The sequence below is a fragment of the Tupaia chinensis genome, unplaced genomic scaffold (assembly GCF_000334495.1).
Source record: "Tupaia chinensis unplaced genomic scaffold, TupChi_1.0 Scaffold000460_1, whole genome shotgun sequence".
NCBI classification, from domain to species: Eukaryota; Metazoa; Chordata; class Mammalia; order Scandentia; family Tupaiidae; genus Tupaia; species Tupaia belangeri.
Genome location: NW_006159969.1, coordinates 1940386 through 1954057, shown reverse-complemented (window position 1 = coordinate 1954057; position 13672 = coordinate 1940386). Strand labels below are relative to the sequence as shown.

General features: G+C 36.2%; 1 protein-coding gene across 6 annotated transcripts in view; it reads left to right on the top strand.

Moving 5' to 3' along the window:
• AKAP9 (A-kinase anchoring protein 9) overlaps window positions 1–13672 on the top strand; it is a 170525-nt gene that overhangs the window by 92082 nt on the left and 64771 nt on the right. For all 6 annotated transcript variants that reach the window (XM_014590551.2, XM_014590555.1, XM_014590553.1 and 3 more), the window contains one exon: window positions 6402–6634. In XM_014590551.2, the coding sequence (XP_014446037.1) occupies window positions 6402–6634 (233 nt within the window). The remainder of the gene's footprint in view (window positions 1–6401; window positions 6635–13672) is intronic.

Sequence of the window (13672 nt, the reverse complement as noted above, 5' to 3'; positions counted from 1 at the left end):
TGTTTCCTGGCAACACCTAGACCAAGCTGATACCTATATCCAAAAGACACCCTGAGGAATGTTCTGTAAATTGCAAATAAGACTTGTGCCTTTTTGTTAGCAGTTCTCTTAGATATTTTTCAAATATGATTGCTAAAGTATTCAGCAAACAACATATCTTAAAACACTATGTGCTCATAGTTATAAAAAACTAGTAATTTAACTCAATTACAGAGGATAATGTTCATTTCCTAGGACAAAAGGAGATCTGAAAGGATAGTGGTCCACTAGCCTACTCTCTTGCATAGTTAATCTAAATTCCAATTTAGGTGAAATACATCTATGTCTTATTGTAAGATATCCAGTAATAGTGTAGTTTTTCAGATTTAAGTAATTTTATCAGTTTAAGTTTACATTTCTTGAGCAATTTCTGTTTGCTTTCTGCTTCACGGCAATTCAGTCTGGTTAAAGAGGAACTGAAATTCTGATTCAAGACCAGATAAAATCATAGTAGTTAATATTTTACCTAAAACCACTTTGTATGTATGCAAACCAGTTTTTTTTTTTCCTGAGCCTGGAAGAAAATACTGGCTTTAAAATATTGACACAGTATTCCATATGTAAAAATGTTTTTCTGACATTCCTTCCTATATTTAATGGGACATTATTGTGAAAAATAAAATTTACTTTTGTAAGGTTTTTTTGTCCTACTTAAGATAACAGGAAAATTGTTTTAATCTGATTATTAGGTGACTTTGACTTTTCAGTTTTTACATATGACTTTTTGTAGTAAGTAAAACTTGTGATGTATTTTCAGCCTTCATGTCTGAACTTGTTTAGATTTTAAGCATGTGTGGACTTGTTAGCACTTGAAAAAAAATAGTATATGATTTGCTAATGTTTGCTTCCTCTTAAGAGTAAACTATGAATTGAAGGGAAACTTTGAGTCAACATGAAATCTCTTGAATCTGAATGAATATTAGATCATTTTATTAAAATGAGTTTCCCAGATTTTGTTAAGAAAATTTCCTTAATTCTGTACCATGATAGCTCGGTGATGGAATACACCTCTCCCATAGGAGGACAGGGACCAAAACATTTCCTGGAGCTTCCTTTTGGAGCGATGCAACAATATAACAGGTTGTCAGGAAAGTCATGATTTTTTTTTTTTTCTATGCAAAAATACATCATGACTTTCCTGACAACCCAAATAGAAAAAATTCTGGGTTAGTAATTGAAGGCCTTGATATTTTTCTGGGTCACTATGACCTCAGGCAAATCTCTTAAGTCTCCCAGTGCTTCATTACAGTTTTCTCATCTTTTGGATTCTAGAGTCAGGCTAGAATCCATTGGTTTCCAGTTGGAGCCGTAGAGATCTTCAGAGAGCCGTTGGTTTAGGGAAGGATCTGTCATCCTGCCTAGCCTGCTTTAATGAATTTATCGTCATCTGTCAAGGCATGAACATGATATATTCTCTGAATTAAATGACTAAAGGACTTGAATAAGCATCATTTGCTATGTCGAAGATAAATCTTAATGATTTACCAATCTGGAAGGATTCTGTTCACTAGTCTTGTCATCCCAAGATTTCTATCGGCACATTGTGAAATTGTCCTGCTGGTTTGTATTATTCTGTGGTGTCTTTTTCCCCAAAGATTAGTTGTTATGAACAAATAGAAGCTTGCTATCTCATTCTTTTATTTCATAGGTATAAACAAAAATTCTGTTTCTTTATTGGAACTTACTCAGATTATTTCAGATTGCTAATATCTTCAAAATGTTATTAATAAGTACATTACGCTAATCGACATTTTCATCTTCTCTATGTACTTTAATTTTTTATGAGTCATTAAGAAAAAAATACTTTAGTGGTGCAGGCAGTGGGGGCACTGCTGCATGGTGGTAGAAGCTGGATAAGAAGGCTCTGGGTCTTCATCCTGGGTCTACTGCAACATGGTAGTCATGCCAGTGGACATACCCATGATCCTGCAGGCCTTAGGGAGGATTCTGACTTGAAGACAATATTGAGGATGCCTATGTGTATGTCTCTTTCTCCCAAAAGAAAGATAAATAAACTTTTAAAAAAGAGAGAAAAAAGAAAACCCACCATTCAGTGGCCTTTTATAAGCTGCTTTATTTCATACATCCTGTGTATTTCATTTTGCTCCCATTTAATATATAGTCCCATTTAATATATAGTATTGTTGGTCTTTTCCTCGCTTTTGATGATCTTTCTCTATATCCCCAAACAAGCTGATATCTTCATACTGGTTTTTTTTTTTTTTTTTTTTTTTAGAGTATTGAACACATCATCTTCCCTTCATGGTAAATGTAAATAAACTCAGTGAGAGTAAGCTAACTGTGGCATTCAGCAGCTGCTCTCTCAGAGAAAGAACAATACTGACCTCTAAATTGTCAAATTTATACCATGTTCTCAGTCTTTGTTCCGTAATCATTCTAGACAAACATCATTTTAATTTTTTTGTTGTTGTCCATACATACATTTATTTGTTTCGTGTGAGACTTACAGGGTGGGGAAGACAGGCACCTTCAACATAGTCTCATGCCACAATCCTGCCTCTATTTCTTCCCAGAATCATGGGTACACATGTGCCCCAAGCATGCACAGGTCCACTCAGGAACTGAACCCCGGTCTTCCATACAGCTTTCAGCATTGCCATCACTACGACTGGGCCAAGACAGATAGCATTGTTGAGGTTTCTCCTTTTTGAAATGTTCCCTTGTCCCTGGATGTCTCTCTCCTGTCTATTTTTTTTTTTTAACACAGTTTTGTTAGTTTATAACATAGGGCTCCAACTTTGTGTGTCTTCTCTCTTTAAGTAATTACCCTTAAAACAAGCCTGTCCATTTCAAAGTTTTTAACTGTCGCCCTTCTAGATATGACTAAGTCTGCAGACCTGGATTTCCAACAATTGGCTCATCTTCACATATTCCATTAACACTTCAGACTAATTTTCTTGCCTACTATATATGCTTTCTCTTGTTTTTTTGTCTTGTTTTGTTTTGTTTTTAGTATTTCTCTTAGTAACTCCTTTGTACTCTAAGAATTATCTAAGCTAAAAACCGAGGCTCATCTTTTTCTTTTCTTCCAGACTTGTCTTACATAGTCTTCTCCAACCTGTTCACTCCTCCTACCCCAGCATCTTATTTTATATCCTTAATTGCCTCTCATATGAATGATTGAAATAGTCTTGTAACTGAGTCTTTCCTCCTTCTCCAATTTTTTTTGCATTATCGTCATTTGCTTCCTGATTTATAGACTTGAAATATCTTCCTATTCAAAATACATTTCCTTTCCCCTTGATTTATAGCAAAAACCTCATGTTTACTAAATTTAAGACAATTTGCAACTTAGATCCTACCTACTTTCCAGCCACCTTCCTTTTTCCTTTGGCTCTATCTCTCCCTTTCTTCATACCCACTTCTCCACATACTTTTGCCTCATAAAACCTAGAGTTCTCATCTATTTTCACATTAGATTTTCCACTAAAATAAAAAAAAAAAAACCTAGAGTTCTTATCTATTTTCACATTAGATTTTCCACTAAAATCCAGTTTCTCTGATAAAGATGCTATATAACATAGATATTTTTAGTGTTTTTATTTAAGCATCAACTAAAAACTATTAGTATGCCTTAGTTCCATAGCTTCTTTAAGAACATCTTTTATGGACCAGTAGATGGTGTAAAATGGTTACATTGCTGGACTCCCACGTGGTCCACCTGGACTCCACGGTTCAAGTCCTGTACCCAGCAGCTTGAAACACACTGGGTGTATGTGCGTGCATACCCAAAATCCTGAGAGGAGAATGAAGAAAAAGGGATTGTGGCATGGCCGTCTTCCCTGGGGCAGCGATTTCTCTCCTTCTGTCTCTCTCTCTCTGTCTCTCCAAGTGTGCATGTGTCCTATAGCAAAAATCTCTCAAAAAAACTTTTATTTTCCTAACCATATTAATTCAATTTAGTAACTTTATAATATACATTGCGCTGTACTCTGTCATTTTAAATTCTAAGATAATTTGAACATGGGAAGAGGAGGACACCAAGAAGGGGAGGCTTCTGGGCTTGCTCAGGCCGGTGGTGGAGCCTTGGTGCGGGGAAGAATCTGGGTGGGCCAGCAGGTGGTGTAATGTGGACTTCCACATGGTCAACTGCGGTTTGAGTCCTGGACCCTGGTGGCTTTCTTTCTCACTTTCCCCCAATCTCTCTCTCTCTCTTTCTGTCTCTCTCTGGTCAAACTAAAAAATAGTAACAATAAATACAATTAAATAATAAAATGAATATTTAAAATAAAGCAAGCAGCAAGACTGGCTAGGATTCCAGCTTTTGTTTTCTGTGGACAGACTTGATAAACTAGAGACCATAAAGCAGAAATACCTAAATTGTAGTGTCAGGATTTTAGCTGTACCAGAGGCTATAGATTATTTGTATAAAGTTTTGTATTTGCAAACTGCATACATAAACAGTTCTCCATTTTTCTAAGGGAATGCAATAAATGTAGCCATGTGAATAAATATAACTTTTATAATCCTTAAAAATAAAAGACCATTTGAACTCATAAATTTTGTAAAATATTAATCCCTAATTATCAGGGCATTCATTTTTGAATATGTAGAAAATCATTAAATACCAATCTTCTGGTTGTGTTTTTTAATTTAGTCACTATAAGCTCAGTGAAAATTGTATTACTGTTACACCAAGAATTAGGTAAACCTATACATAATAGCAGATATTTAAAATCATGTTCTGGAATACAGTTTTGGACTCTTCAGTGAGTGATAGTGACTTATATAGAGGAGGGTCTTGGTGTCCACTGACTTGTATTGATTTCAGATCTTATGTCCGAAGCTGTCTCTGATTGCATTACTTCATGGGATAAGAAAACTCTGTATGGTACCAGCTATCTTTAGCAAGATAAATTCTAATATATTCTGGGTGAAGGTATTTTGGATAGTATTTCAGGTATTTTGGATAATATTTCAAGTATTTTGGATAGTAAAGTTTCCTCTAACTTATTAATTTTGTGTAGTTTCTGATAAAAAAAAGTACTATGTATTATAAAAGAATGAGTAATTCCTCTTCAGGCATTTTTGTTTTTAGTTTGTAGCATGCTGCTATGGATGAGTATTATATTCTATGGTAGTGATGATGAATAATCTATACCTTTAGTTCAGGTTGGAGAAAACAACTTGCAGAGCTTATCTTCTACCCATGTAAACGCAATTTTCCTTTCATAAAAAGTAAGAAAAGGGGACCAGACAGTAATGTAGTAGTAATGCAACTGAGCTCACATGGGAAGGTTCCAGGTTCGTGTACACAGGCACACATGTGCAACCCATGATCCAGACTGGCTGAGGCTGGGCATGGATTGCAGCATGAGAAACCTACTGGGGATGCCTGTTTTTCTGACTTTCTCTCTGTCTGTCTGTCTCTGTCTCTCTCTCTTTCTCAAAATAAGCTTAAAAAAAAATAAAGAATAGTGCAGATAGTATGGGTAACGACATCCATAGTTAAGTTAGATCTGCTCATCAGTCTAATATCTTCCAGTGTTACCTCTTATAAAAGCAACCTGCTACAAAATTATCTTACTGTCTTTTACTGTATACCCAGAGCTGGTGATGCTGCCGAGTGTAGTGCTAAAAGAAAAAACAAAATCTGCCCAAGACAAATTCAGGCCTTTCTTCTATCCTTCAGTACACTTGAAATATCCCGTTGTGCATTGTTTCTTTGTGTGTGGTGGTTTATTTTATCTATTCCGTTTTGTTTTTCATTTCACTATAAACGTCCTAGAGGATAAGGAATTATTAATAGATCTTGTCATCTGTGTGTCCTTATTACTTAGTGAACCCAACCTGATGGACAGATAGTCAATATCTGTTGATAGTTGACTTAAAAGTTCCTATCAGGCCAACCATGTAGTACAGCAGTAACACAATTCTCCACGATGCTGAAGCTGCAAGTAAGGTAGTGGATTCACGTCCTAAGGTCTCCCTATACACACTGGTTGTATGTGCACACATCTATCTGTAATCCTAGTGGCTAGGGAGGTGGATCATGGTACGAAGACCCTATCGGTGCTTCTCACTACCTACCTCCCCCCATCTTTTTCTATCCCTCTCTTATGGAGGAAATAAACTTTTAAAAAGTTTTTTTTCAAAGAAAAACTAATAAATAACCCAATTATTAATTTCTTTAAAGTTCCTTTAGCAGAGCATTATCCTTCACCTTGATTGCCTGTTGAATAGTATTACATTCTATGTTCACATTTCACGTCGTTGCAGTGCTATTATTAAAATACCTTGTACTATTAATGAATAAAAGTTTTAATTTGATTTAATTTTGTAACTTAAACGTTTTTCACCATTAATTATAATTAACCCGACTTAAAATACTGTTATTCTAGCAACCGATGAATCCATATCCTCTTATTCGGGAAGTGATATCCCAAGAAATGAGAGTAACATGTGGTCAAAAGTAACTGAAGAAGGAACAGAACTGTCCCAACGTCTTGTGAGGAGTGGTTTTGCTGGAACTGAAATAGACCCTGAAAATGAAGAGCTTATGCTGAACATTAGCTCTCGACTACAAGCAGCAGTTGAAAAACTTCTGGAAGCTATAAGTGAAACTAGTAGTCAGGTAACTTCCTTATATTGCTCTTATATATTGAGTGTGATGGTGGCATTTTTTTAAGCAATGGAATGACTAAATGTTTCTCTCTACTGTCACACACAAATTTATTTAGGCTGCCCTTTTTTAGTTGTTAGTGTTTATGACTTCAAGTGGTCAGGGTTAATGTAATACGGTAATATGAGCTTTTCCAGTTCTAAAATTCAGTGTGGTTTTAAAATTCAGATTGTCTAGATTCTTGCACATTTCTTTTTGATACCAGGAGAGATTTTAATTTCACCATTGCATAAAACGTTCCATTAAAGTATATTATTTATTTGAAAGAATAGTATAAGAAGTCTCTAAAACCATGTGCTCTGGTTTTTATAACAAACTTACTGTTACAATATGATAACAAATCAAACTTTCAGTTCTTCAGGTGTTTTTTACATTCTTCTGAAAATACGAACTTGTTACTTCACTTTAGAAACTGTCTCTTGATAATAGAAAGTTAGAGTTCAGGGCAATTTTTTACATTAAAGTACTGTTTTACAGTAACTTTAAAGATATAACCATGTTATTTATAGCTTGCATTAACCTTTTCTGTATAATATTTTTATACCATGTATGGTGATTGCCATTTTTTAAAGTAATTTTATTTATCATTATTATTACTAACTTTATATACAGCAGGTACACTAACTGGGATGGAGAAGGGTAGGGAGAAATCAAGCCACCAGGTCTGGGACTCGAACTATAGTTGGTCATGTGGGAGTCTGGTGCCTTAACCACCATGTCACCTACTGGCCCCAGTAGTTGTCTTTTAAGTCATTGTGTACAGAATTTTAGAATGATTCACTACTTTAAAATAAAGAAATTTACTTATTTTAAAAATGTTTAATTTTTGCCCAGCAGCTGGCATGAAGATGCTGGACTCCCTTATGGCCTACCATGGTTTGACTCCCAGACCTGGCAGCTTGCTTTCTCATTTTCTCTCGCTCTCTTGTACATTATAGATTCTCCTCCCGCTCTGTCTCTCTGGTGAGTGTACATGCCCTGTAGCATATTTTTAAAAAATAATCATCTTAATAAATAAAATAATTATTTTTAAAAAGAATTATTTTATTTTTAAATTTTATTTATGTATTTATTTTTAATTTGATAGAGAGGGACAGAGTGAGAGCAAGAGCAAGAGAGTGAGAAAGCAAGCCTCCAGGCCCGGGTCTTGAACCACAGTTGGCAATGTGGGAGTCTACCGTCCTTAACCACCATGCTACCTGCCGGCCCCAAATAAAATAATTATTTTTAAAAAGGTTTAACTTAAGACAATTATTGCTGTCATGTTGATCATTATCATCAGTTCAAGTATTAACATTTTCATTGGTGTCTTTATTCACAGTAGCCTAGATTAAGGTGTATTTCAAACAGAAGTTGAGAAGTTGAAGGGCATCTTTGATCCCTTCCTATTTCTGACGTCTGACTTTCATTGATGAGACTCTTTTTCTCTTAAGATATTATTCCAGATAGTATGTTTCTACAATAGAAATGACTTGCTAAATATAACAAATATGATAAATGCTGTTAGATATTTTGTGTTTTTTATGCTAGATGAATTTACTTTAAGTCGGTGCTTATAAGTCATTTCCTGAGTCAGCTCTTAGTAATTGACACATAAAATAAGATGTTAATTACTAATTATTGGGTTAATTTTCCATTGTTTATCTTTTTGTTGTTGTTCCTGGAAACTTGCTATTGGGATTTAGTGAGGAAAGTATTGTCAAAATAACATATAATTCCAGTAATGTATTTGTTCTCCAGGTAGTCTTCAGATATGACACTTCAGCAGAATTTTCCCCAGATTCATTCATTTGTTTAAAAATAGTCTAAATCATCTTCTATGACAGATTATGAATTAATTTTTTTTTAAGGTTTTTGGCATAGGGTTCATGTGTTCACCTAAGAAAGAAACAGTAAAAGGGAAAGTAAGAAATCATTCCCTGGGGAGAATAGCTACACTACTGTCCCTTCTCCTCCATTTTCCTCTTGGGATTTTGGGAATGCTCACACATGTGCCCATGATTTTAAAGCTACTGGGCCAGGACAGGAACTGCGGTCGGCCATGTGGGAGTTTAACACCTTAACCTCCATGCCAGTTGCTAGACCCATGAATTATATCTTTAAAACAAAAGAATCCTGAACTACCACACATTGCAGTGAGAATTCAGTAACTGACCAGGGAAGTATATCATAATATATCTACTTTTAGATTGCCACTTAACTGACTGACCAAATTAAGGTATTTGTATGCAGTTAAGTAGATTACAGAAGTGTCAACATAAATAATTTCAGCAGTTATAATATGATACTTATAGTTAAATAACAGAAGAAATTACTATAATTGGGCAATTCTTGTTGTTCCTGAAACTTTCTTTCACAGCAGGCATAAAATGATGAGAATCTTTTGCTTCAATAATTCAGAAATTTCCTTGAGCATCACAGAGAAGCAGAAGTATAGTATTCCTGAAAATTTCAAGTGTTTGTATATTAGCTAGTAGTAGAAAGAGTGACTGTTAGCACAAACGGTAATTGTGTTACCATCTTTCACTAAAATCTAGAAGAATTATTTTTCATTATAAGCATCTTAAGTGCTAGAAAAGAAATGGCACCAATAAAAACCAGCTTGTTGGGGCATGCAGGTTGCATAGTGGTTAAGGTACTGGACTCCCACATGGCTGACTGTGGTTGAATCCTAGACCAAGGAACTTGAAAATCATACCAGGCACATGTGCATGCATGCCTAAAATCCCAGGAGGAAAATGGAGGAGAAGAGATTGTGATGTGGCCATCCCCCCTAGGGAATGATTTCTTATTTTCCCTCTCACTGTCTATGTCTCTCTCTGGCTAGCAAACGAGCCCTATGGCAAAACCTTAAAAATAAAACAAACAAACAAAAACTGCTTTATTTGTGTTATTAATTTAACAAGACATTAAATTATACTTAGACTGAAAAAATATAGTGCACTGCACTATTTAACTTGAGGTTCAATAGACTTTATTTAAATTCAAACATTCTAATTTTGAATACCATGTCATAATGTATAATGCCATAGCTACTGTAAGAAAATACATATTCTCTACTAAGACTTACTTTTTTAAAAGCTTGTACTTTTCTAATTAGCATATTCCCTGGATTGGCTTTCCCTTAGAATACTTACGGGTAAACCACTTTTTCAGTATGCCACCCCACTGAGTTAACTAACTAATCAGACATTTTCAGTCAGAACTATTCAAAGTTTGGATGCATATGCATCATAATTACCTCTTTTAGTTTGTGCAAGTTGTATAGTGTAGATGATTCTATACTGAATTTCTCTACATAATTCTGCTTTTGTTTTTTTTTCTTTTCCACCACATTAGTATTTAATTTCTGTGATTCGTACCTTCTTTCATAGACGAAAATAACTGTTAATACTTTGTCTTTTTTGCTCACTTTTAAATACTTGGAGTCTTGACCACTGTTAATACTGTTGCCACTCCTTGGTGCCGTTATAAATTATGAGCAGTCTACTTAGTGCAGTATGGTATTTGTCTTTTGATAAGCACCATGGACAACAGTAAATAAATCAGAAGTGATCAGTGGTTACTATAGGCTACTTGTCCTTTCAGGCTACTAGAAAGAAACTTCCCCATAGTCCATTAATACTGCAAGCAGCCAAGTGAGTGAGACTTGCTTGAAACACTCAGTTCCCCAGGCCAAGATCACAGCTCATAATAGCCATCTGGTTATGTAACTAGACTAGTGAGGTACAGTAGGAACCTTACCATGGCATTTTCCACATTACTCTAAGTACTAAAGCTGTACTACATTATTTAGCTTTTACAGAATCCTTATAGTTAAAATGTTGTAGAACAGATCACAAGAGCGCTGTGTAGAGTAGTAATTATGGCAGGAAAGTCTCAAAGAGCAGCCCCTGAACCAGCAACATCAGGATCACTTGATGGTTTGTTCAAAGTGTAAATTTGCAGGCCCTGCCCAAGACCTATTGAATTTTGGAGTGCAACAATTTCTCTCTCTCTCTCTCTCAAAATTCTTTTTGTCGTAGAGTGTGCTCACTGGAGAGAGAAAGAGAGAGGGAAAATGGGAAATCACCCACAGGGAGGTTGGCCATGCCATAATCCCTTCTCCTCTATTCTCCTGGGATTTGGGGTACACATGCATGTGCACCCAGCATGATTTTCAAGCATTGGGTCCAGGACTCGAACCATGGTCATCCTTATGGCATTCCAGCTCCTTAACGACTATGCTGCCTGCTAGCCCCTGGAGCCTAACAATTTTAATAAGATGATACACACTGACGTTTGAGAACTATTAATGTTGAGATTATTATTATAATGTTCACATTGTCCTAGCTTGCTTTTGAAATGCTCTACTAATATTTGTTATATAAAATGTTAAACTAATAGTTAATATTTGGTATATAAAGTGATAGAAATTATTTATTTCTTAGATACAGTAAACGTGTGTATGTATATTTTTTTTCTTTTTTCTTTTTTTTTTTTTAATTGACACAGGGTGTGTGCTCTTGGCAGAGAAAGGACGTTGAGAAATCACCCTCCTGCCCAGTAGGGATGGCCATGAGCATTCCTTTCTCTATTGCTCTCTTAGGATTTGGGTCATGCACACACTCGGCACCTAGCAAGTGCCAGGCCCGAGACTTGAACTGTAGAGCTGGCCTTGTAGGATCCAGTGCCTTAACCACCATACCATCTGCTGGCCTCAGGTGAATTATATTTTTAAGTGATGGAATGTGAGCTCTGTTAAACTAATTTTAAAAAACTAAATTTAGTTGAATTATTAACATTCCACAGGTAGATGGTTTAAAGCCACTGATTTCTTCAGGAAATTCTAAAATTCTTTTAGAATCTTGAGGAAAACTTTTAATAATCAGATTAACATAAAATAATGTGTAATATCTTTTCTAAATAGCTGGCATTCTATTGCCCTCTTAAATGTGTCATCATTTGGTTCTTCTTTATAATAGAATACTTTCTTTTAACTTTTTTTTCCCACTCATTTATAACAAAATCTAAAAGAGAGCTGGGAGATGCAGCTGTAGTATCTTTGTAGTTGCATTGGAAGAGAAGTTTAGGCAGTAGCTCTCTGCACAGGTTACTCTGATACCAGAGAAGAGACTAGTATCTGACTGTTTGGGGTTATGCTGAGCACCAAGTAAAGCTTACTATAGGATCTGATGCTTGAGAATATTCATTCACTCAATGATTTTTAAAGTACCTATTTATATAACAATTGCTATTTTTCTTTTCTAAGAGAGATTTTTGCTTAAGGGCCCATGTGCTCATCAGAGACACAGAGAGAATTCACACACACACACACACACACACACACACACACACCCCAAGGAGAGATGGCCATTATTCCATCTCTTTTCCTCTACTTTCCTATCAGGATTTTGGACACACATGCACATGTACCTGGTGTGAATTTCAAGTCTCTGGGTCCAGGACTTGAGCTGCAGTAGGTCTAGCACTTTAACCACTAGGCCACCTACTGGCCCCAGCAGTTGCTATTCTAGATCTTAGAGCTATAGCAATGGACAAAATCCTAGCATTAGGGAGCTTACAATTTAACAGTGGAGACTAAAAATAGATATTAATGTGGCAGATGGTGATAACTTATGTGAGAAACAGATTTACTGACTAGAATACAGTATATACAGTACTTTTTGTCTTTAGCCTTGGAGTATACAGTCAAAATACTGTTTTTCCAAGTACATTAGGTTAACCCTTTTTTTCCTCCACCCCGTACATGTGGTTTTGTTAATCATTTTTAATACAGTTAGATTTGTTGCAGCTTTTATTCCTTTTTGAATTCTTCCACATTTTGGTTCTTTTTGCTTGTTTTCAGTTTACACGCAGTAAAATTCAGTCTTTGTTTGGCCAGTTCTTTCAGTTGTGATAAAGGCAAGAAATCATGTTGTCTGCCACCACAGTCATGATACAAAATAGTTCTATCACCCCAACATCTTGGTGCTGTTCTTTTAAAGCCAGCCTCTGTCTAACCCCCTGCCCTTGACATCTACTGACCCACTTTCTATCCGTACAGTTTTGCCTTTTCCAGAGTGTCATAAATGAAACCATACATTATATAGTCTTTTGGGTCTGGCTTCAGTGCCTTTACAAGTATATTTAAGATTTACCTATATTGCTATGTATACTTACAGTGTGTTTCTTTTGGACTGACTCTGTGGCTAGTGCTTAAGGCAGCTGGATCCTACATTCCAGACCTGGGGGCTTGAAAAACACTTGGGCATTCTCTCCAACAGAATGGAGAAGTGAAAGAGAAAGGATTGCGGCATGACTTCTCCCTCACTCCCCTGAGAATTGGGGCCTGCTTTCTTCCTCTCCTTTTCTCCCTTTCTCCAGTCAGTGTGCACACCATCTGAAGAAAAAAAAAGAAAAGAAACAGTTTGTTCCTTGTTTTTAGATAAGGAATATCCCATGTGGATGCACCACAGTTTGTTTAAATTCACTGTTTAAAGGATTTGAAATTTAACTTCCGTTTTTCAAAATGATCATTTTAGCTGTCTTATTAAAAGTAAACTAGAATGGATGGAGGAGGAGGGTGCATTTGGGGTAGAAGCATAACAATCAGGTAAAGTAACTTGCCTAGGCTTTCAAGTTAGGTGTTTGTTAGAATTTTAACCCAGTGATCTCACTTCAGAGTCCATGCTCTCTACCATTACTTTTTCGTCTTCTGAAAATGAACAGAATGAGTCACTCCATTAATGGGAACCAGCAGTTAGCATGATGGCTATGTCACTGGACTCCCATGTAGTCGACCGCGGTTCGCGTCCCGGACCTGGGGGCTTAAAACTCACGCCAGGCGCATGTGCGTGCGTGCCCAAGATCCTGAGAGGAGAATGGAGGAGAAGGGATTGCGGCGTGACTATCCCGTCTGGGGGGTGATTTCTTGCTTTCTGTCTCTCTGTCTCTCTCTGTCTGTCTGGCGAGCGCACGCGCCCTATAGCACAAAAAAAAAAAAAATAT